We start from the raw sequence: 26,146 nt of genomic DNA, 5'->3' as shown, positions 1-26,146 counted from the left end.
AGGGGGCGAGCTGAGGGGAGAGGTGCAGACAGGGGCAGAGAGACGGGGGTGGGCTGAGGGTAAGAGAGGTAGCAGAATGAAGGTGGGGCTAGAGGGCTGAGAGTTGGAAGTAGGGCAAGCAGGAAGGGACAGGAGGAGGGTGGGGAGAGGAGGGTGGCCTGGGAGGGCTGAGGGGAGGGAGAAGCAGGGTTGAGGAGCACAGGGTCCATGGGAAACTGCCCAGCTTTGTAGTCAGCCCACCTGGTCGAAACAATTAGTTTTTAATGCATTTTCATTAGATGTCCACTTCAGAATTTGCCAAGATTTAAGTTGTTTTCATAATAATTCTTGAAAGCACAAATATCATGTTGGATAGTCTATTAAGAGGGGCATTCTTTGCACACACTGCATTGTCCTTTGATAGAAAGCATCATCAACATCTCTAAATGGCCCTCTACAGTTGCCAACAACCTGTATTGAGCATTTAACTGTAAAGGCATGATGCTTTGTTGATCAGGGTTGCATAATGCTTGTGACAACGGTAGATTACAACACATGCTGCCACAAAATCCTTTGAACAATCAACCCCTCTTTTGAAACAGGCAGAAGAAATGGCATGCCACAAAAGTGACAGCTTGAACTCATCACAAATATTTCTGAAGTATCAAATTGCATAGCTTGCCCTCAACGCATCATGTTAATTACCAAAAAAGGAACTGCAAAAATTTCCAGAACTAAGGCCCATGGGAATGAGGTATACATTGCGCAGCATAACTTATCGAGATGATCAATGATATCTATACAAAGCTTAATAAAGTACCTTGATTGTATTATATTTGGAGCCATCTACAAAAACTAATACCTGAGCCAAAGTTCCCTTGTACGTCTTTCAAAAACACCAGTAAACGATCCATCTACAAATGAGCCCATGGCCCTTAACAAGTTGAAGTACCGTTCACCTCCATCCTACAGCATATCACAAGAGAGCTAAAAGATCCATACGAAATAAAATATACTAATGAGAATTTGGATAACTTTGTTGATTGCACACCTGATGTGAAGGAATCAAAGGAATCAGAGCCCGTAACGTTTGATTAAATCCATGCTAGAATATTATGCCAATGGAAAATTAAAGGAAAAATCTTAACCTGAGGTTTCTTGTACAAAAAATCACCCAGAGTGAATGGTACCATGTAAAATGGTAGATCAGTCCTCAATGTTACCTATTACAATCACCATAATATTAGATAGTTAGGGTTTTTAAATCGCAAAGCTTTTATTAACAATTGCCAGATGCCTAGAAGCAAATTATTCCTCATGTACATGAGATTCATAAACTATCCCATATTCCAAACAGGATATGTCATTCTAGATCTATTAAATTGGTCCTCTTCTTTTCTCTTCTCTCCTGTTTGCCTGAGCATAGAGGCTCCTGTGAAAATTGTTGTAGTTGACTAGGACAGAGTTTCAAGGATGAAGGGTGCAATGGATCGGTATCATGTAGAAGAGATTAGATTTTCCCAAATCAAGCTTACCATTACGAATGGTTAGAGTTAAAACACAAGTGATCACTCCTCTAAGAGAAAGCTTATTCTTTAGAGTATCTTAAAAACGGAGCCCAAGCAACATGATTATCCTCATACTCTTGGCTGCAAAGGTACCATTTTTCTTCACAATGGAATCGGTATTGATGTCAAAGAGATTGGATTTTCCCACATCATGCCTACTATTGCAGATGGTTTGAGAAAATCTTAATATACAAGTGATTATCCCTCTAAGAGAAGCTTATCCTTTAGGGTGTATGGTTTGAGAAAATCTTAATGCACAAGTGATTATCCCTCTAAGAGAAGCTTAACCTTTAGGATGTATGCCTCTTGTCTTAGACAAGGAGCCCAAGCAACATGATCACTAGAGACCTCACACTTTTCGCTCTAAAGGTACCATTTTTATTCGCACATGTTGAGTCAATTGTTATCAAGAATGAGTACAGAGCCAATTGATGGGGAGATGGAGGAGCTTTAATGGCCATGCTTGGCTTAGAGGCCATAGATAACCCAACTAATGTCATGGGTACGTAATTTTGCTCCTACTCTTAAAATGGAATACACGTATGAAGAAAGTGGAAGAGGGTGGGATATTGATTGCATGGGGACCATCAACAAATGCAGAAAATTAGGAGGATCCCCTTGTGAAGGAACCAAAAGAAGAGGTAGAGCCACGGTATCCGAGGAGGTCCCAAATCCCAGAGAACACAGGCGAGCTCCAAATGAAGAGGAGGATCTGCATGGACTGCGCACAGCTCAAGGCACAAGCCTTGGACTCCCCAAAAATTTATACTACCAATCTTTCATCTGCAACAAACGGCCACAAGGCACATGGAGCTTACACAGGTTTGAGGAGCTGTGCCTAGACTCACTCGACTCCGCCTGAAAAATCCGCACGACTGTTTTAGAGTGGAAATGGTTAGAAGCGACCGATAATACTCTGCCTCCACTGGTAGAAATCTTTGGAGCTCGAGGTATGTCACACTTGAGCCACTGCTGAGTGCCTACTCTATGCACAAGGATACAACAAGAGAACTTAGCTCTACGGTGGTCAATTAAGTAGTACTCACGGGGTTGTACACAACCTGTAGGAGCCTTTTGTATCCTTTCTTCCATTTATCGGTTCTGTATGACAGCTTCCTTTTATTAAAATGACGTTACCTTGGCTTTGAAAGGACTGTATTAGTACACACTGTCTCGTTCCAGCTAGCTGTAAATAGCTTTCAGTCTATACTAAGTCGAATGAACTCTCTGGGTAGCTTGAATCTTGGTCTTTCTTCCTTTATAGCAGATTTATTGGGCATTTTGCTGAGATTGTTGCTCCCCTCACTGACCTACTCAAGAAGGATTCCTATGTATGGACATCAGATCCAGAAAAAAGTTTCTAGCAATTGAAGATTGCCCTTTCCTCAGCTCCTATATTGGTATGCCCTGATTTTTCCCTCCCCTTTAGTATTGAAGCTTATGCAAGTGGGAGAGGTATTGGTGCAGCCCTCAAGTAGACTCGTGTAGTTATTTCCTTTGGGAGTAGAAGGTCAAATGCTAAAGAGATCACTTATCACATATATGATCAGGAGATGTTGGCCATGATCCATGCCATTCAGAAGTGGCACCATTATGTCTATGGCAGTCATTTCAAGGTAAAGACAGATCATAGGACTCTCAACTATTTCCTGTCACAAACTAATCTCATCCCCAAACAAAGGAGATGGCTTTCTATTGTCCAAAATTATGATTTTGATATTGAGTATAAGGCAGGAAAGTACAATATTGTGGCTGACTCTCTATCTAGGATCTGAGCATGCACTTTGAGTTCAATCATAGAGGTGTATAAGGAGTGGATACATGGTATTCAAGAAAAGTATCTCTCACATAATGAAGTTGCAGTCATATTCCAGGACCTACAAAATGCTTCACGTGAAGACTATCCTCACTACAAGTTGTCTAATGGTTTATTGTGGTATAAAGTAAGGATTTTTTATTGTGGAGAATTCTGCCTATAAGTTGCTGGTCCTTCAGGAAATGCATTCTTCTCCAATGGCTGGTCACATAGGATTGTTTAAAACCTATGAAAAGGTCAGGCAGTTTTATTTGGAAGGGGTTATGGAGAGATGTATATTAATACGTCCAAGCACGCAAACCCTGTCAGCAAAATAGGGAATCAAATCTCAGACCAGCTGGCTTGCTTCAACCTCTTCCAGAACCTGAGGGCAAGTGGACCCACATTTCTATGGACTTTATAACTGGATTACCAGTGACAACAAAGGGGTGGAATAGCATCTTTGTGGTTGTCGATAGGCTTACAAAGGCAGCACATTTTATACCCACAAAGACACTACTCAGCTTCTATGGTGGCAGCTCAGTTTATGGAGCATGTATTCAAATTACATTGCATGCCTCAACAAATTGTAAGTGACAGAGATGCTAAATTTATGGGTCAGTTTTGGCAAGAATTGTTCAAAGCCATGGTCACTCTCCTCACCCTAAGCAAGGCTGACCATCCTTGCCAAACTGAAAGGGTCAATAGGTGGTTCGAGGAGTATCTCATCTCCACGACCATCACCTTCATAATCATACTCAATTTAGCTCTTGGCTTGGCCTTACACACATTCCTATGATCTAGAGTCCAATTCTCTCCACAAAGTTAGCATAAAATTTTCTTCTTCCTGTCCTCAATAATAGCTTGAGACAATTGCTTAACCACTCTATCCTTCTTGTCCTTTAGGTCCTCCTTAGAGCTGGACCTAGTTGAGGCATTTACATCTCCATATTTGAAAGGCTTGACATCACCCACATTGCTGCCAAAAATAGTGGGATATCTAGGAATGGGAGTGGCTGCTGTAGCAGGTAACACTTGCTTTGGAACCAATGGGAGGTTACCCTTGCTGATAGGTCTACTGTCCATGTGCCCCATGCCTAATCCTTTCTCCTTCAAGCTATATTTAGGCTCATAGAGTTCCGCCAATCTCCTTGCCTCTTTAAGAGTGCTAGGATTGAGGGCTGTCACATCAGCAGCTATGCTGTGATTTAGCAGACTGAATATATTGATGAAATGGCATGACTGACCTGAGATAAGTAGGAAAGGTCTTGTATTCATTAAACGTTTTACAGAGGCTATCTACCTCAGGGCTGGCACTCTTAAGGAAATTACTCTTTAGTGGCTCCTTGCTCTTATGAGCTATTTCCCCATTAGAATGATAGGTCTTCATGAAACCATGAGGTCCTTTTCATAATCTGAGTCACCCTCTAGGGCCTGCTCCATAGGCTTCTTTCCCTCATGAATCTGACTCCTTCTAAGCTGGTCCAACTTCCTCTTCATTGTAGCAAGGGAATTCTGCATCCTTATACCATTAGCTTTTATCTCCACAGTCATCTCCCTAAGGGCCTGTAATATAGGATCCATATACCCATTAGTGTTTTGCTCCTGGGCCTGAGATGCCTGGGCATTGGAAGTACCATCAATTAGCTCCTTGCAACTGCCAGGGATTTCCACCACTTCAGTGCCATCATCCTACTGAAGCCAATGCCCAATCTTGAAGAATCCAACACCAAATCATCCTCTGGAATGGGGTCAAAGTTCCCCATCTGATGCTTCTTAGATTGATTTCAAGCTCTCTTTGGAGGCATCCTGATAACCCCAATCAATTCTGAAGTAAAAACACTGTTTGAACAGTAATTTAAACACTGTTTGGGTAGAACTCACCGTCAGATGCTCTGTAGCAGCACTACTTGCAGATTGCTTATCCCAAGCTGTTTAGGAACACAGTGCAAGACTTAGAATACTGCTTAGGAACACTGTGAGATTTAGAACACTAATCAGCCCTCTGTGTGGAAAACATACTATCTGAATCAGAAATGTCACTGATCAGGGCAGCAGGTTCACTGCCACGTGTCATTCTCTGACTGGACAGTTCACAATCTGGCCCAATTTGGAGCTCAATCCCCAACCAAATGTTCAGATTAGGTATAGATGAAATAGAATAGGTCAGATTAGCTGGAAAACCTCAGAAACCCCAAACTTTAGAGAAACTATAAGTTCTGACAGTCAAAAATGCACTTGCTGGAACCAATTTCGAGGCAGAAGTAGGGGCAAATGACATCTGATCAGTACCAAACTTGGTACAGGAGTGTAATCAGCTGGGATGACTCCATATATGCAGGAGAAACATGAAAGCCCCAAATTGTAGGGAAACTATAACTGCTGATGTTCAGAAAAGCTTCTGCTGGAACCAATTTCGAGGTAGAAATTAGGAAAAATGACCTCAGATCCCAATATAACTTAGTATAGGACTTGGAGTAGCTGGGGCGAAATGATATAAGCAGATACAGCGAAACCCTAATTCGCAGCAGAATCAGTAAAATTGGCAACGCTCATAAAACCTGAGTAATGCTGACTCATACCATGGAATTTCCTGAAATTTCTTGAGGGCTTTTAATCTGCTAATCAAATGGATCACAATGATGTAAGAATCACGCTGATCTGACCACTTTGGAATTTGACCTAGTATAGGGCTGCCACGTGTATATCTGCAGATCCAGACACCTGGCAGCAACAGCTTTTTGCAGGTAGATAAGCCCATAGCTCAAGATGATGTGCTGCAAATTTCAAAGAAAACTGATATGATTTCCCCCACAAAATTCCCAAAACAGTGCTCTGATACCACTGTAACTAAGCTAGCCTACTGCCTGCTAGCTTAGGTAAAGTACAGCATGTAGGGAGCTGAACCATCAAAGTACCTGGCTTGGGTGTAGATCCATAGCTAGTGAGGGGCTGCACCAGCAACAGGGCTAGGAAAGAGGATTCCTAGTTCAGCTTAGAGCTATTCAAGCTGCTGTTAATGAGTAACCACAACTTTGCATTAAGAAATGAATTGAGTATATAGTGCAGCAGGGCCCCCTTTTATAGGTGTGGGCCTGGCATCAATTACAAGTTTACTTATGGGATGGCCAGCCTATGATGCCACGCGGCAACTTATGGCTCCCCTTGCTAAAAGATATTTATTTACAAGCCATTAAAAGGCCCACCATTCTAAAAGCTAACTAAGCAAATTTACCCTTTGTTACAGTAACTTGCAATGCGATTGAAGCAGAAGCAGCACATAGAGAGTTTAAGCTTAGATTATCCTAATCTAAGCAGTATTTAGACACAGGGTGTGGGTTTGGCTGGCTGAGCATGGTTTATGAGGTACAAAGTCTATTAAAGAAGGGTCACATATGGCCATACATAACACAGCAGCATTAAGTGTCATGTTGGAAAAAGGTGAGGTGTCACTATCTTGCTTTTAATAAGATCAAGCGAATGGGAATCAGAAGAATTTCATGTGCCTTTAGTATCATCCTTCTGGAAAGCATCCAAATTGCCTTTACCATTTGCCTACCCCTTCATTGAGAATGGAAGGCAAGGGCAACATATGCAGTTGTGTTTCACTCCTTTGGACTTGCATGCATATAATCACCTTTTGTCAAGGCTGTTGGTGTTGTGTGGACCAAACCCCTCATGTTGCACCAAGAAATGACTACGAGGACTAACGGAAATGGGGGCTAAAAGGCCTCATAGAAGCGCTGAACGACACGTGGCTGATGGCGACATAGTCCAACATACAAATCTGTGTTAAGTGTGGATCTTGGTATAATGACCTCTAAAACCCTCCAGACTATCCCTCCCGGATCTTTTGGAGGCTCTGGAGACTGCACGGCTATGGCAGCTTCTGATTGATACAACATTGGTATCAGAGCAGGGATTTGCCCTACGGACTGTATGGACTGCACAGCGGCTGCTGGTGTGATCCAACAAATGCCCATCTGAACTTGGGAGCCTTAACCATGACTTTAGCAAGAAGGTGAGGGAGGGTCTCAAGCATAGCAGCAGCCATGGCTCGTGGGGGGGACGTGTAATGGAATCCACAAGACGTGAGAGAGGGGTGATGGAAGGGGAGCAAGGGGGCACATGATTGGAAGGAATAATTAACGAGGAAGACAAGGGTCACATGAAAAGAAAAGTGGCAAAGAAGAACCTATCTCAGATTGAGAATGTACCAGCAAGGCTGGAGCAGGAAGAAGGAAGGCCAACAGAGGAAGAACCTCAACCCTAGGGTGCATCTGGTTTCTCATATTATTAAGTCTAATGAGCCCTCTTTAAAATGTAAGATACTCATTTTGACTCTTTAAGTTCATGATAAAAATTGTCCACACAACTGTTCGATGTCTTCGCATAGCAAGATATGGTACATCACTTCGCCTGTAGATTCTAATGTTGTGTTAGTTCTAATTCCACAACTTGTACCTGCAATGTGTGGATCCCTCTATTTCTTTTAAATAAACTTGCCTTCTTTTTATTTGCAGGCAAATATAAAGTGTACAAGAAAGGGGATCAATGGCATGTCTTTTGCAAAAGCTTGAGAGTTTTGAGCCTTAAAATGAGATCTAGAGGGCTAGAGATCATCCTCCAAGTTTTAATTTGTAAAATGGGAGTGCATGGGCTGAGTAATTTAAAATAAAATAGGAGGTGGTTGGTTAATCCCTCTCGTGAGGCTAAGCCCCCCTTAACTCTGCTATAAACAAGGCCAATAGCCCCCTTAACTCTGCTATAAACAAGGCCAATAGCCCCCTTAACTCTGCTATAAACAAGGCCAATACCCCCCATGACATCACTCTCCACAATCCAAGAAAGTAAAATTCCAAGACAGGTCAGTAGACTTCTTCATTGCATAAACAATGCGGGACAGAACTACAAAACCATCTTTCCACCTCTATCCTCCATCCTGATCCTCCCTTTGTATTTTGGCCACCCTCTCGTACGTAAAGGAACAAGGCACACATTTTAAGAAGAATGCCTTCAAAATAAAAGCATCTCTCTCAAGATATAGCAATAGCCATCGAATAGACAATAATCTAGTAGAGTAGGGTTTCAATAAGCACTCCCTTGGAGACGAGGAGAGAGTCTAGTGCTGATCCGAGTGGAACCTCTGCGTGCAGCTCCTGTGCTATGCAAATGATGAGAAATCTAGCTTATAAGACAGACAGATAATATAACTCAACAATAAATGGATGTCTCAAGACACAATGTGAGGGATACTATCATGGAGTACACCCCTCCCCCCTTTTCCTTGTCTCCCTCCCTTCCTCTCTTCTTAATATCTTGTCTCCCCATAATTTAAAACTACTTTCTTACAAACTAAGTGTGGCTCATCAAGTTGCTTTCCAACGCCTGTTGCATACCCTCTACTGCTGCTGGTGAGTGGTCAATCGCTAAAGACTACTCATGAGTCACATCAAATTTCATGGGTCCTATCACACTCCTTGATAATTGAAGCTACAAGTGTCTTTGGCCACAATGCTAATTCCCTTGTCCACATTGTAACCTCATTCAATGTCTCTATTCTGCAACAATGATCATGTGTTTGATGAATCTGTAGGTGTGCCTAAGCTGCTCTATATTCATTTGGAGCTACTCTTGGAATGGTAGGCATTGGAGGCCTCTCCCTTACACGTAATCTTACCATCTAAACTAAGTCTGGTTGAATATCTAATCTTACCATCTAAACTAAGTCTGGTTGAATATCTTTCGTTCTTATCGATGTTACAGTTGATAATGCATGTGAAATGCTCTTTGGTAATTTCATGGTTAAGGCTTACACAATCTCTTCAATCGAATTCCATTCTCGCTATTAGCTTCATTTGGTCAAATCGCTCCATGGGTAAGAGCGTAAAGGGCCTTCCAGCAACATATTGCTCCATTCTATTTCGTGCTGTCCAGACTGCTTGGTATACATGCATTTTCTAAGAGGCCTTGCCTCATCTCTTATGTCTCATCTAAAATGATATTTTATTGGGGATACTTTTGTATAAATAACATTGTGTCAATCTCCTCCTTTACAAGGAATCAGGTCTATTCTGTATTGATATGTGAGCATGCTAGCTAAAACTCCTGTCTCATTTGATCCCTCATTTTTTATGAGTTTCCCAGTCAGCTTTTCAAGTACGTCTCCACATCTGCATCTCCTCAGTGGAATTCCCAACCAATTTGCAAACTTCCATTGGTACAAGTCTTTTACAGTTTAGAGCTGTCCTTCCCTACCTGGACTATGGGTTGTAATTTAGCTTATTCTGAGCATGCATACATTGAGAACAAAGCTTGCACTTCCCTTCTCTCAATCTCTTTTTTTTCCAGCACCTAACTGAAGATGGTTGCCTCTCTAGCTAGGTTTGGAGGTATCAACATAGCCATTTGTTTCATTATAACAAACAGAAAGAAATCCTTTAAAACCCATTTTGGATTAAGGTATAATCATGAAAGGCAGCATCACGTCCAATGTTTCATCACACCCCCAGACAAAATTTAATATTTGAATGCTTTTCAAGGTAAAAGCCAAGGCTGACCCACCTACCAGGATGGCCCACAGCAAGCTTTCGTTCATACAAGTCTTTTACAGTTTGGAGCTGTCCTTCCTTACTGGATTATGGCTTGTAATTTAGCTTATATACTCGGAGAACAAAGTTTAACTTTTCCTTATCTTGATTTCTTTTTACCCGGCACCTGACTGAAGATGGTTGCCTCTCTAACTAGGTTTGGAGGCACCAACATAGCCATTTGTTTCATTATAACAGACAGAAAGAAGTCCTTTAAAACCACTTTTGGATTAAGCTATAATCATGAAAGGAAGCATCACGTCTGAGTTTCATTACACCCCCAGACACACTTACCAGGCCCATAGAATGTTGCATGTTTAGTAATTTCTAGAATGTGGGATCAGTCTTTCAGAAGCTCACCAGACGTTTACTAAGAAGTACTTCGCCGTTGTCTGCCAATAATCCCTGCATCGAAATAATTCCACTACCATGTCAGTTCAGGTAAAAAATTATGCATGTCATCATGGTATTATCCTGCATAATGTGATTCCAAGTAAAAGACACCAGCAGGCGCACATGGAGGAAAAGAACACAACATGGCCATTAAAAAATGGTGCATGCCCTGAAGGACATCGCAAACTTCTTCACATGAGAGAATCCCACATTGACAGGAGGTCATCACGCTGGGGAACTCACTCTCCACAGATGCAAGTCAGTAGGAGACTAGATATAGGCCCAACAAGCTCCTGCCCCACTTGAACCACCCTTATTGCTGCATTACAACACCAGCTACTCCACGACGCGTAGAGTTCCATCCCACAAAGCAGAGTAAGGGGTGACGACTGCAAATCTCGAACATGTTTCAGAGGCACCGGTACTCCCATTGGGATCCAATCTAGCCCACACACAGCTTTGATCACTCATGAATGACACATGAAAAGAATCACTTCCTTGACACACAAGGTATATATCCCTAGAAACCTTGATCCCCTACCAAGGACAAAATTTTTCTCATGAGTCTCACACATGTTGTTAGACCTTTCTTCTTAAATCATCTCTTTTCTTCTCACACCTTTCTATAATACTCAATTTCTCCTCGTCTTAAATTGTGTGCCTTTTTGTGTAGGCAGCCTAGTACCAAGATTTTGAAGGGAAGTGTGGGAGCAAGAGAGCAGAAATGCAACAACAAGAGAGTAGAGATGAAGTCAAACTGAAGTGTATTGAAGCAAACCGTACAACTGAAGTGAAAGTACAAGGCTATGAAGGCTAACCCTAAACTCTAGTTTGGTCAACTCATGTTATAAGAGTTTAAAAAGAACTAATAATGACTTAAACTAACTAGAGCTAGCCTACCAGACCATTACAAGGACTAAACCTCACAAACCCCTCCATGGTATTGGTGAAGTACTCATGAAACATCTCAAAGATACCTAGAAGTTCCCAATTGTAAAGCTTGCCAAAAAGCTTCAAACTTGGATCATGGAAGCACGTTGGTAAAGATATCTACCAAATTGCCTTGCGTTGGAACATAAGACAAGTCAATACAGTCTCTCTCTAACATAATCATAATGAACCTCAATGTGCTTAGTGCATGCATTGAACATTGCATTGCTAACAATGGCCAAAACACTCTAGACTATCAGTGTAGATAGTGGTGGGAGATGTCTAGCCAACATCAAGATCTACAAGTAGCTTCCATAGTAGATACATTCCACAGTGGCTGTAAAAGCTGCCTTGTACTCAGCTTCATAGCTGGAAGTAGCAATTGTAGGTTGCTTTTTGCTGAACGAAGAGGATGCATGAAGCTCCAAGCATAAAACAGTTGCCACTATGTGACAATCTCGTGTCATAGCATCTTGCCCAATCACTGTCTATAAAAGCATGCAGCGTGAGTGAAAAATTGTGACTGTATGCCCTTCATGCTCAACTGAGAAACAACTTAAAGAAGATTTGGTTGTCGTGTGATAAAAATCAAGCATCCAACAGGCTGCTGATAGAGGGTGGCAGCAAAGGGCTCAGTGGCATCATCCAAGGAGAAACGGAAACCAGACTCCATGGATGTAGAAACTGGTTTACAATTCTTAAATTGAAGCCTATATAGAAGCTGTCCAATGTATTTGGAATGACTCATCATTATAGCCCCCTCAATATGATGGCCCAAATCTATCATTGCAAATGACTACTTCAAATCAGCCTTAAAGGCTGCAATATGCTTGAGTGGAAGGTCCAAACAAAAGCATATCATTGACATATAAAATTAAAATCAGTAAGTTGACATCACGCTTGTTTCATAGAGAGTGCTCTCCATAGGGTTGTTCTGAAAACCAAGGCTAATCAAATGAGTATGAATCTTGGCGTAGCCCGAGTGCCGGCTTCAAACCATGAAGTCTTTGTGCAACCGGCATAATCATACCCTTTGATTTCAAAACCACGAGGCTGAGAGAGGTACACTTCCTCTTACAAGTTTCCATGAAGGAAAACAGTTTGATATCTAGCTAATGCACTTGCCAATCGTGATGGGATGCTATAGCAATGACACACCTAATGCGTGAATGGGTGCAAATGTTTCCTCCAAATCAATGCCCCGATGAGCATAACCTTTTGCAACAAGGTGGGCTTTGTAGCGTTTAATGCCGCCATCATAGTTGCACGAAACTCCGTTTATTGCGGCTGAAACAGAAACGGAAACGCCAGCCGTTTCTGAAACGGCATTTCTGGTAGTCTGTTTTTTTAAATTTTAAATATTTGTCTTAAAAAAAGTTTTGGCCTTTTCTAAAACACCCTCCAGCCTCTCCATTCTCCTCTACCCTCTCCACTCTCCCCGACTCTAGCCTCTCCACTCCCATGCCCTCTCCATCCTCCTACTCTAGCCCCTCTCCACTATGCTACCCTCTCCTATTCTAGCCTCCCCACTCTCCTGCACTCTCCTATCCTCTCCACTCTCCTACTCTAGCCTCTCCACTCTCCTACCCTAGCCTCTCCATCCTCCTGCTGCTCCTCATTCTCTTGCTGTCCCTCCTCTTTCTCCCCATACTCTCCCGCCCTCCTCCTCCTCCTCCTCCTCTCCATCCTCCTCCTTGAGTCCTACTACTCCTCATACTCTCCCTCCCCCTTCTCCTCATAAATTTATTTTTACACATAAGTTGTACCATATTGCCGTTTCTCGTTTCGGCTCGGCCCGGAAACTCCAGATCCAGCATTTCAGCCGTTTTTGTTTCCCCCGTTTCAGTTTCAGCGTGCAACTATGGCCGCCATCAGCCTTCCTCTACCCACTTGCTTGCCTTTATGTAAAACCACATAACTCCCAAGTGCAATTCTGATGAATTGAGTCTAGCTCAGGTTTCATAACATCCATTGAATCCTCCCTATCAAAGGCATCCTTCTAACAAAATGGCTTTTCATTGCAAGCTATAACAATCAATTCGACCTCCACTAAGTGTCACTGCAGGACAACAAACAAACCGAGCCGTTGTCTAGCTGCACAAGAGCAGCCTCTTGTCACATGGGCAATGTATCTACAGCCATATGGAGAATGCTTTTTGTTGTCCAATGACAGCCCTATCTTTGGTCACTACTTGATTTGTGGTAGCCTGAAAGGATTTCAGGCTAAAGTCAAATTCAATTCGAGGCTGTAGATCACTTGCTACTGGCTAATCTGGAGCCTCCACGGACTTGAACAAGGGCAGCAATGCATCAAAGATATCAGAAGCAACAATCCTTGGCTATTTTTGATGGTCCAACCACGGCATAACAGAATTTCCAGCAAATACAACATCTCTACTAATGAGTAGAAGGACTCGAAGAAGCAGAAGGAGAGAGAGCCGTGTACTAGCTAGGGAAATCGCAGCAGGAGGAGTGGGGGAGGAGGAGGAGGAGGAGGATCGCGGCGATGGTGAAGGGGAGAAGGAGAAGCTTGATTGTGGAGGGCGAGGAGGAAGACGAAGACTCTGTAGCGAACCCCTTTACCGAGTATCGTCCCTCCCAATTGTCCTTTGGCACCCCGCATCCTGATCCCGTCGTCGAAACCACTGCCCTCTCTGCTGTTCGACCTCCACAACCCACTTTCATGCTCAACATCGCTCCTCACATCCAGCAGCCATAGCCTTTGCATTTTAAGCTGTAATAAGCAATAAAGATGCATTTAAGTGCCTTGTCCTCAAGCTTATGATGGAACAAGTGCATAGCACAAGGCATCCAAACACTCTCATGTGTGAGATGACTAGCTTATGACTCGTCCAAGCCTCATAGGGAATGCTAGTCTTTAATGCCCTAGTGGGTGACCTATCCAAGGCATAGTTTGCACACTTAATGGCATCCAACCCAAATTTTTAGGGCAAATACTTACCCTTCATCATGCACCATGCCATCTTTATCTAGGTTCTATTATTGTGTTCCGCAACACCATTTTGTTGTGGCGTGTATGGCACAACACTGATCTATGATACCACAAGATGCTAAAAAATCAGCAAACCCTCAGGACATATACTCAACCCCTTGTCAGTGCAGAGTGTGAGAAATTTGTGTCCGCTTCGTTCTCAACCAAGCAAGGAATCGCTTAAAGCAAGCAAAAACATATGACTTGATTTCAATGGTTAAACTCAAGTATGCTGGGTGAAGTCATCCACAAAAATTACAAAGTATGAATACCCACCAAACGTGCGTTTCATCACATTAGCTGAGGATTGAGGCAAGGAGAGCTGCAAGTATACCCAAAGCACAGGATTTGCATGCTATGTATGATGGGGGTGGTTGAGACAGAGGGGCATTTTTTCTGTATTTGCCCAGCCTATTATGAGATACGGGGACGCTACCACTTTCTCTACCTAGAGGGGAGTGGCTTTGGTCCACTATCACGATTGATCCATTTCCATGACCAAGTCTGTTTTGGGCTCTATTTGATGGAGATGCGCTGGCACAGGGAGACACCCCTACAGCGGATCAAAGAGTAGCGATGCACTAGCTGATATGAGGGCAGCTTGGATCAGCAGAGAGAGCCGACATGGTGCCACTGAGAGAGGGACGCAGAGATCACCTGCGAGACAGAGAGTGTCGAGAGCACATTCTATTGAGGTGCGACCTATCACAGCTTTCCTCAGAGGGGACCAACACAAACAAGGGGCCACCCTAGACATAGCCCAGAGACTTTGGAGATTGAGGAGACCGTGCCCCCGCCACAGCGCAAGACGGCTTGACAGATGCAGGTACGAGATATTTTCACAGCTCACTAGAGAGCCATCACTGTGCCGGGCTTCGGTTTCTGAGCCCCAGCTTCGAGATCGACTTGATTGAGCTTGTGCTTGACTGGTTCTGATTAGGTTATGACTTTGCTAGCATAGATTAGTATGAGCCCTTTGTATGAGTCTACTATTTTTGTGCACTTTGTCCCATAGGCCCGTGAGGCCTCCCATGGACTCTCTGTCTTGATTCAGATTCTGATTTTGTCTCTATTCTATTCTATTTAGACACTAGATTAGTACTTGGCAAGGGCTTTAGCTCACCCCCTTGCCCCAGCCCACAGAGGCTTGTATGAGATCCTTTTTTGATGTTGTATCACTCTGTCCCATAGACCCGCGAGGTCTTCCGAGGACGTTAATATATCTTTCTTTCTTTCTTTTCTCTCTCTCTCTCTCTTGAGCGTCAGTGTTTTCAGTCCCACTTTCAGCATCCCGATACGAAATCCTTGCTTTTTGATACATTGGTGAGACCAGCTGCGATGTATGCAGCTCCTTTCTGGACAGAAGACCTCGGCGCTACAGATTGGAGACGAGTAGAGAGGTTACAGATCATCATGTTCTCTCGGCTCATTAGGGCCAAGGCTACAGTTCCGCACGAGATCATGCTAGCAGAGTTTGGAGCTACTCCCCTTGCATTGGATGCAGCGTTTCAGTCGGTCATGTATTTGCATAGGGTTAGGGAGTTTGGAGACTCAGCAGCAGGCAGAGCTCGGTTGCCATGGTTAGCACTTGCATCTTCTATGGAGTTGGCACGATCTGGGGCGCGATACTGCTGGTACTTCAGACTCACTAGGTGGCTCACATCTCTTGGACTAGACATGGATAGACTGCCTCCCTTCCGATACAGCATAGATGCCCCTCATCTCGAGTTGACTCGCCACGAGCTTAGCCAGGTCACGAGAGTAGACTTGCTGCAGCTTCATACGTATCGCACTTGGATTTATCCCACGCAGCTTCCGACGAAGATGGCCACATATCGTGACCACTTCCTTCGGATCTCAGAGGATGGATTTGTCATTCCACCAGGTTATACAGGTATCCACATGTCCCACTCACTGAGGATTGCCCTTGGCCAGCTTAGAGTCTCTTCGCATCAGCTCGAGATAGAGGCTGGTAGGATGCGACGCATGGAGGATGGTGGACGGCGACCACGCCGAGAGACCAGGATCTGCCCTTGTTGCACCATGGGAGAGGTGGAGTCAGAGGAGCACTTCATTTGCAGATGCCCGCTATATTATGAGCTCAGAGGTAGATTCCACTGTCTCTTCACGGATGGCTTTGGACCTCTCTCACGAGTGATGGACTACGAGGATCAGCATTGCCTAGCTCTTTATGTCAGGGAGGCCACTATGCTTCGACGAGACTACCTCAGAGACCATCAGCACAGACCGGAGCGTGATAGAGCCCAGCCTGATAGAGCTCAGGCACACGCTATACCAGAGGACAGAGACCAGGAGGAGCACGAGGAGGTCAGAGCTCACACAGGACACATGCCTCCACCCTGTGGATGTACATATGAGATGGTTTGTAGACGCCGCAGGATCTTGTTACATAGGGGACGTACTCGTCGCTTCATCTCCAGACGATCCAGGATGATGGCAGCTTTTCGGAGGAGACTTACTCGTGGAGATCTCGCCCCACCAGCCGCTCACCTCACCTTTGCTCAGATTTGTACTGTCATAGCAGGAGGCAGAGTCGATGGACAGGATTTCCAGTATTATTTTGGTTCTCAGACTCCGTGACACCTGGACTTGTATCTTTGCATTGGCATATTGTACTCATCCCCCCATTTTGCACCCAGGGGCGGTTTCCTTGCATCTAGTTTACTTTGTATTTAGGCTTAGATTTGACATTATGTACTTTCACTTGCATTGTATTGCGTAGCACTTAGATGATATTCGACGATGCCTCTTCTTTGTGGCACGTTGATTTTGTGCTATCTTGTATGCAGAGTTCTTGATGTCCCATGGGCCCATTTTGGCCTTTAGTGGACAATAATACACTTTCTTTCTTTCTCTCTCTCTCTCTCTCTCTCTCTCTCTCTCTCTCTCTCACGCACGCGCGCGCACGTGCTTCAGCTCTCTCTACCTCCTCGCACCCTCCGATCAGCTCTCTCATATTCAAGATTTTAGAGCAGTCCAAACTCAGTAAACGTACATACAATCGAGCTTTAATTTACTTGCTCCTGTATAAAAAAATTCTTACACAGGCAGGAACCTCTTTTGGCCTTATGTAAGGCTTCATTATTGTTTTATCTACACCAACCTCAATCCCCTCCCCCCTTCCAAAAAACACACACACACACACTCTCAAAAGAGCAAAAGTCCCCAAAAATAGTGTATCCCTGCAAATATCTTGGGCACATGTATTTATATTAAAACAAAGGTCTCGCAGACAACAATAAATTGCTTGAAGTACCAGGCCCACCATACAAAGAAACCACAGAATTTCTCAATTTTTAGAAAATAGAAAGGATTACTATTTCTCAATGTTTAGAAAATAGAAAGGATTGCTAATTGAATATGTGAAGAGAGCTGAGGTGATTACATTTAGAGCTCTTTTTCCTTTCACGTTGTAACGCTCTTCAAGCACCTTCTCCAAAGAGCCTAACAGCAGCACCTTCCATACGTCTCAGAACAAGCCACAAGACCATAGTCCATATTTTGACATTTTAAGTATAACGTGAAAACAATATAAAAACTTACATGACCTGCTAGCCCATACATAGATGAAAAGCAGAATACAAGCAATATCAAGATTCAGGATGAAAGAATTCATCGTCCTTTCATATGAAGGATAGGGAAGAAATATTTGTGCCACTAAAAATCAAAAGCATTGTTTATAATGATAAAAATATTAAAACGCACCATACAGTTTGATGAGTTTAACAGCAGTTTTTTCTCCAATCCCTGGCACACCTGCACACATTGCACAGGAAAAAGTTGCACACAAGGCAAATTATCATTGGTAGCACGAATAGGAAACTCAACCTCACAGTTTCTTCTTGGGCTGCATGTGAGAACAAGAGTGAGTATATCATAATACCATCTCTAAAGATGACTTTGAATTGAGAGAAATGCAGCAAACTAGATTGCTTTTCTGGGCAATTTTCATGTTCTGAAATACTTTTTGCACCCTCATCTATCAGCCTATTGCATTTGTTTGGCATCTGCAAATTAGAGAATTCTTCACTTATTAAATACAATACTGTTCAAGACCAAAATCTGTTCGACCACACGCAAGAGTATCTTGTCCTGCTAAAACTTTGTGAATGGACAGAAATCATACAACTTAATGGAAATGAGTACGTATAAGTACTCTTTGGCCCACTACCTAACTAACTGCTAACTGGAGTTCAATAATGTCATAATCTCCTCACAGAATTTTGTCCTCAAAATGGACACAAATGATACAACTGAATGAAAAAGAGTACATATAAGTACTGCGGCCAGATGTGGGCAGAAAGGGCTCCAATCAGCTCAGCAGATAGGGAAAGTCCTGCACAATGCTCTTAGGCTGCCATGGTGAATCATCCTCTGGTAACCCCTTCCATTTAATGTACTATTTTGACAAAACCTTAGTTCTGAGGATTTTGTCCCTGTAACCCAATATCTTTTCTGGTATGTACTCTATCTGTCCTGATTCATCCATGGGAGGCAATTCTGCAATATAACTGGAATATCTGCTCCAACATGCTTTTTGAGCAAGGACACATGAAATACATTATCGATCTTAGTGGCAGAAGGCAGGTCCAACCGTATAGAATCTCTGAGCTAGCTTGATGTTGGTGTTACCTTTCAAAGAGGCATACCTATGTATATGCAACTTGAGATACACCCAATCCCCTTCCTGTAATTCCACATCCTTCTCTTTAGATCTGCATACTCTTTCATCCTAGATTGTGCCGTGCATAAATTATCCTTGGCCAACTGTAGGATTGTGTACATTCTCTCCAACTCCTCCTGAGCATGTTGATTGAAAATATTCTGATCTTTGAGTGTAGAAGCTAGCTTGACCTGGCAACCATATATAGCTCCAAATGGTGACATTCCAATGGAAGTGTGCTTACCAGAGTCATGACAAAATTCTGTCGAGCATAACCACTTATCCCAGGACTCTTGTGTATTACAACAGAAATGCCTCAAATATTCTTCCAACCACTTGTTCACATTCTCAGTCTGACCATCACTTTGGGTTGGGGATGGTAAGCTGTACTAGGAAACAATTTGGTACCCATTTGAGAGAACAGTACTTTCCAAAACCCACTCATGAATTTAGCATCTCTATCACTCACTATCTCTTGAGGCCCGAGGGAGGCCATGTAACCTAAATATATGTTCTATGAATTGATTGGCTACCTGAAAAGAGGAGGATGTGCCCTTCTGGCATCAGCCATGAAATCACACTTGTCTGGAATCACCCAAGCCTGCCCTAGATCCACATACTTCTTAGGTTGCTCATCCCTAGCTGTCTCCTTTCCTTTAGGCTCGACCCTACTCCTAGCTAAGTTCACAACTGGTTGAAGGCATTATCAAACTTAGTCCTGCACTCGTTTTCCATACCCTGAATCCTCCGCTCCAGAACTGAATTGAAGTGTCCAACTTGACCAACTAATTGCTGTTGGTCCACAAGTTGCTGTATCATTTTACTCTGTCACTCCATCATTTGTTCCTGTTGTTCCAACATTACCGCCATGAACCCCTCCAAATTGAGCTTGGCCTTGTGGGGAGGTGACTTAGAAAATGATCGACTATGGGATCTTGAATGGGACTTCAAAGCTTGATAGAAGGGTCTGTCTCTTCATGCTCATGATCCTTGTCTGAACAACATCTATAGGTACCAATGCCTCAGCCTGACCCATTAATTGAGCTTCATCATGATCCATTTCAGCTTTGAGATCCATTGCTAACTTTCCTTTTTTTGAATTTGGGGCAGATTTTCTCCGAGCCATAAGAGAAAAAATATATACCTCTGCAATGCTTAGTCAATTGATACACTGTTTGCAGATCAAATGCAATGCCATGTGTATAATTGCACTGTCTGAGTTACAGGTGCAATATTCAGCTGACGACTACACTGTATGTATCATAAATGTGTTGTTCAGCCTGCAAATACCCTGCACTGCAAATAGCGCATAAAAATTGCACCGTATTTACTGCAATTCACAATGTTTTGAGCCAAATTACCATATTTTGGCCTCGAACTTCAGCAGTTCCACCAATCCATGCATATACCAGACCAATTAGGGTAGAAGAATGCCAATAGAAGCTGGGATTCACTGATTTGCAGAATGCACATCAGAAGCACATAGGATCTGCACATTTCGCCAGGCTGGAAGGGCCTTTTTCCTCGAAATTAAGGCAAATGGCCTCCAGCTTCGACCAAACTTAGTACGAGGCCTGCTGCACCCTAGGCGACCCTTCAGCAACAAACAGAACCTGATTTGCGTAACTATAACCCCAGATCGCAGTTAGGGCAACAGCCAGCCTGCGTCATCAATTTCTGGCCATATTCAGCTCTAAATCTATAAAATTTTCAGCGATTTTTGAGGGCTTTTGCTCTATGCGCTGATATAAAAATCGTCAAAATCTGAATACTTTAAAAATTAGGGCCGCTCCAAGGCCAACACGAAGATTATGATCTTCAACACATCCAAGGCAGTCATGACTAGAGAGCAGTTCACCCTCAATGGATTATTGGTGGAGGTCGTTGCCTCCTACACATATCCGGGAGGCCTGATTTTCACAATGAGACAAGCGATGCAAGCCCGACTAAGCAGAGGGTACGCCCTGCTTGCCAAGTTTGAGCATAGTGCTTTCACTCCCAAGTCCACGTTCCCCAGATGAAGTATTTTTTCTTTCCATCGGGTATGTATAGTAGCCCATGTTGGGGGACTAATCTATGAGAGGTGAACGTTGTGGGGGTTAAAGGCCATTATACCTTAACCCTGGTTATATACAATACTCAAACACACATATATATGGATGACATAGAAGATTTCTCACTTAAATGAATTCAATATTATTTTCAGCCAGCTCCAGGCTTAGAAGATGAATTTTGATATAGAGACCAAAGCAATATTCCTCGTGTTCATTGCCATCCTCATGGGATACCTTCCGTACAGCTGTCAGTAACTCTGCACCTCGTGGAGTACTGAAGTTTGATGATGTTGTGGGTAGCTTATTGGCTTTCAAGGGGAAGTCCATAGCAAATCTAAGGCACGGAACATTGAGTGTTACCATTGTGGCAAGAAGAGCCACTTGAAAAAGGATTCCTACAAGTTGAAAAGAGAACAAAAGAATAAGAAAAAGAATGCAAGTATAAGAAGAAATAAAGAATGCAAATTGGGATGCAAATAAGAAGAAATAGAGTCCAAGGAAGGACAAAGCCTACATGCGAGTTCTACATGCAACTCCTACATGCAACTTCTATATGCAAGTTCTTGAGAGTGCTCTCAATGGAAGCAAGAACAGAAGAGGGAGAGAGAAACAGAGAGCCACACAGTTTTGGTGGGTGCAAAACACCCTAATCTTCTTTTTCATTCATTTATATATGTGTTTGAGTATTGTACATAACCGCGGTAAAGGCACAGTGACCTTTAACCCCCACAACCTCCCACTTAAAGGAGAATGTGCCTTTAAGGGAGAACAAATAAGGGAGCATACTATCCAATGCCCATCAATACACGACAATACTCAAACCACTGACTAGGTAGACTCTTCGTCAATATATCTGCAGGGTTATCATCTGTATGAACCTTGACAGGCTCTATGCGCTTGTCCTCAAGTACCTCCCTGATGAAATGGTACCTGACCTCAATGTGTTTGGTTGAGATCAATATAGTCACTCATGATAGTGATAATGACATTCTTTTCATGTCTAGTCTACCTGCAGACTTGCTTACCACTTCAAATGATGCATATTCCCAGTATTAGATTTTGGATTCTGGTGCTTCATTCCATGTTACTTGCCATAGGGAATGGTTCTCCACTTATGACAGTGGAAAGACAGGTTGTGTGCATCTTGAAAATAACTATGCAAGTGACATAGTGGGAGTAGGTTACATAAAGTTTTCTTTTGCAAATGGGTCTACATTTGTTTTGAAAAATGTGAGACATGTGCCTAAGCTGATCAAGAGTCTCATTTCAGCGGGTCAGTTAGATGATGCTCGTTTTCAAAGCTTTCAAAGTTGAAAAATTCAAAAGGACTTTATGGTTTTGGCCAGGGGTGCCAAGTGTGGGACTTTATATCCCTTACATGTATCAGGGTGTCTGATCATGTTGTTGCAATAACCGAGCAGCCAAGTACTTCTTTATGGCATTGCAAGTTGGGGCACATGAGCCAGAATGGAATGAAACTCTTATGCCGTTTGGGTTATGTACCACATTTGAGTTTTCTTAACTTTGAATTTTGTGAGCATTATCTCTGTGGGAACCAGACTAAATTAGACCATAAAAGAAGGGAAAAGAAAGAGCTTGAAAGGCTTGATTTGGTGCATTCAGATGTATGTGGTCTCATGCCTACACGGTCATTAGGCGAGGCTGAATACTATGTGACATTCATTGATGATGCAACTAGGAAAGTGTGGACTTATGCTATAGCTCGAAAGAGCGATGCGTTCCAGGTATTTCAGAAATCGCTGGCTTTGGTAGAACGCTTAAATGCCTACGAATTGACAATGGTGGAGAGTATCTCTCTCACGACTTTCAACATTTTTATGATACACGTGGGATCAAGAGGGAGCTCACGTCCTCTCGTACTTCAAAGAAAAATCCAATTGCAAAACAGATGAACCGCACCATTCAGGAAAGGTTGCAATGTATGGTTTCCAATGCAAGATTGCCGTGCATGTGATCAATAGATCACCTAGCAAGAGTTTGGATGGTGGTATTCCTGAAGAGGCATGGAGTGGCAAGAAGCTCTCTTACTCTCATTTGCGTATATTTGGGTGTGAGGCATATGCACACATGCCAAAAGAGCTTCAGAAGAAGCTAGATCCTAAGTCTAGGAATGCATCTTTCTTGGTTATGGTGAAAGTGGAGAGATGGGCTATCGTCTCTGGGATCCAGAAGCAAAGAAAATCATACGAAGCCATGATGTGTTCTTCAATGAGAAGAAGATGCATAAGACACCCATGAGGGATGTGGAAATGAGGAGAATCACTTTTCAAGATGTGAATCCACCCGCATATGTTTATAGACAGCAAGCTGCCCATGCACCGAATGTGCATGAAATGATGCCACCAGGTACTCCCATAGGTACACAATCAAGGGTAGATGATGGATCATCTATTAGTGGCAATGATGAGCCAAAGGTGGCTGATATGCAGGCAGGACAGCAAGCTGAAATGCCCTTGAGAAGAACATCTAGAGTGTCTAGACCGCCTGAGAGATTTGTTCCAAGGGCAGACTATGTGATGCTTACTGATTGCGGGGAGCCTTCTTGCTATAGGGAGGCTATGATGCACGAGGATCAACGCAAGTGGGAGTATGCTATGCAATCAGAGATAAATTCACTTATGCAAAATAAGACTTGGGACTTGGTTTCTTTGCCACATGGAAAGAAAGCATTGCCATGCAAATGGGTCTACAAGATGAAGGTCACAGGTGATGATGTGCTAAAGTACAAGGCCCATTTGGTTGCTAAAGGGTTCAAGCAAGAGAAGGGTGTGGACTTTGATGAGAGCTTCTCTCCGGTTGTGAAGATGACTATACTTAGATGCATACTTGGACTTGTGGCAGTAGAGGATATGGAGCTTATACAAATGGATGTAAAGACAGCTTTCTTGCATGGGGATCTATATGAGAAAATTTACATGGTACAGCCGGAAGGCTTTGAAGAAAAGGACAAAGAGAATTTAGTTTGCAAGCTGAAAAAGAGTCTCTATGGCCTTAAGCAAGCGCCTAGAGAATGGTATCAAAAGTTTGATGCTTTCATTTAGTCCCAGGGTTTCAGAAGAAGTGAGATTGATGACTGCCTCTACACTAAAAGGGCTAAGGATAATATCTTGATACTCCTGGTACTTTATGTGGATGATATGCTATTGGCTAGCAAGAACACTTATGAGCTAGATGCATTGAAAGCCAAGTTGCATGAGGTCTTTGACATGAAGGATTTGGGACCTGCAAGTCATATTCTTGGTATGCGCATCACGCGTGACCAGAGTAGGAAACTCCTTTGGCTTTCACAGAAGAAGTATGTTATAAAGTGCTGCAACGTTTCAATATGGAGGGAGGGAAGGCAATACATCATTGCCTCCATATGTGAAACTGAGTTAGGCAGATAGTCCCAAATCAAATGAGGAGAGGGCCATGATGGCCAAGGTTCCTTATGCATCAACGGCTGGGAGCCTTATGTATGCTATGATAGCTACCAGACCGGACATTGCATTTGCAGTGGGAGTTGTTAGCCGGTATATGGCTAATTAAGGAAAGAGGCATTGGGAGGCAGTTAAGTGCATCATGAGGTACATGAAGGATACCAAAGAAATGTGCATCTGCTTTGGCAGAAGAGAGATGCGTGTACTTGGCTACACAGATTCTGACTATGCAGGACATGTGGATAGCAGGAGATCCACTTCTAGTTATGTGTTCACCTTTTCAGGTGGTGCAGTGTCGTGGATGTCTCATGCACAGAAGTGTGTTGCTTTATCTACCACAGAGGCCGAGTATGTTGCAGCCACAGAGGGTTGCAAGGAGGCTATATGGCTTGATCGCCTAGTGAGAGATTTGGGGATTCATACAGATGTACTGACATTGCATAGTGATTCCATGAGTGCTATTCAACTAGCACAGAATCCCGTCTTTCATGCAAAGACCAAACACATTGAGGTCAGGTACCATTTTATCAGAGAGGTACTTGAGGACAAGCGCATAGAGCTTGTCAAGGTTCATACAGATGATAACCCTGCAGATATGCTGACGAAGAGTCTACCTAGTCATCAGTGGTTTGAGTTTTGTCGTGTATTGATGGGCATTGGATAGTATGCTCACTTGCTATTCTCCCTTAAAGGCACATTGGTCTTTAAGTGGGACGTTGTGGGGGTTAAAGGCCACTGTACCTTAACCCCGCTTATGTACAATACTCAAATACATATATATATGGATAACATAGAAGATTAGGATGTTCTGTATCCACTAAAACTTGAATGGCTCTCTCTTCTGGTTCTCCCTTTCTCTCACTCTCTTCCGTTCCGCTTCAGTTGTTAAGATCTCTCAAAATGGGCTCGAGTGGAGAGACTCCAGATTCTCCTCTGGCATAGATCATCCGTTGTAAGCCGTTAGCTCCATGCCATATCATTTTAGCTAGATTAGGTGTTTCCCCACTCCAACTCACCGCAGAATTCCACGTGATCACATACCTTAAAGGCACATTGGGGCCACTGTACCTTTAAGTGGGAGGTTGTAGGGGTTAAAGACCACTGTACCACATTGGCTGTTCTCCCTTAAAGGCACATTGGCCTTTAAGTGGGAGGTTGTGGGGGTTAAAGGCCATTGTACCTTAACCCCGCTTATGTACAATACTCAAACACATATATATGGATGACATAGAAGATTAGGGTGTTCTGTACCCACCAAAACTTCTGTGGCTCTCTCTTCTAGTTCTCCCTTTCTCTCACCCTCTTCTGTTCTGCTTCAGTTGTTGAGATCTCTCAAAATGGGCTCGAGTGGAGAGACTCCAGATTCTTCTCTAGCACAGATCATCCGTTGTAAGCCGTTAGCTCCATGCCATATCATTTTAGCTAAATTAGGTGTTTCCCCACTCCATCTCACCGCAGAATTCCACGTGATCACATACCTCCAATGAGTCATGGATTTTGGGTCCTCGAGATGCAAGTTACCAACGCAAGCATTAGCAGTTTAGGGTGATCAAAGGTGCTAGTATGTGCCCTTGCAGATTTTTTGTGCGTTTGGGACTCCACATGGACAAATTGCCTCCCTTTCAATATAGCCTTGAGGCTCCCTCTGTTCCGCTCACCTATTGCAAGGCCAACCAAGTCATTCGGAAGAATCTCATATAGCTACTACATAGAAGACCTAG

The 26,146-nt window shown here is 43.2% G+C and overlaps 1 protein-coding gene across 1 annotated transcript in view; it reads right to left on the bottom strand.

The window, feature by feature from the left end:
* Positions 1-332: 332 nt before the first annotated feature.
* The window catches only part of LOC147894360 (5'-3' exonuclease family protein), a 159,483-nt gene continuing 133,669 nt past the window's right edge, over positions 333-26,146 (bottom strand). Inside the window, exons 10-14 of the mRNA XM_087384797.1 lie at positions 17,974-18,024; positions 17,654-17,712; positions 10,293-10,337; positions 1,128-1,202; positions 333-945 (exon numbers count right to left, since the gene is read on the bottom strand). Coding sequence (XP_087240923.1) covers positions 835-945; positions 1,128-1,202; positions 10,293-10,337; positions 17,654-17,712; positions 17,974-18,024 — 341 coding nt within the window. The 3' untranslated portion in view covers positions 333-834. The remainder of the gene's footprint in view (positions 946-1,127; positions 1,203-10,292; positions 10,338-17,653; positions 17,713-17,973; positions 18,025-26,146) is intronic.

This window comes from Dipteris shenzhenensis, chromosome 14, assembly GCF_047967505.1.
Source record: "Dipteris shenzhenensis isolate YYH24624 ecotype China chromosome 14, Dip_SZ_1.0, whole genome shotgun sequence".
In the NCBI taxonomy this organism is placed as follows: Eukaryota; Viridiplantae; Streptophyta; class Polypodiopsida; order Gleicheniales; family Dipteridaceae; genus Dipteris; species Dipteris shenzhenensis.
The sequence above is the reverse complement of the archived record's forward strand: the minus strand, read 5'-3'. Positions and strand labels throughout refer to the sequence as shown.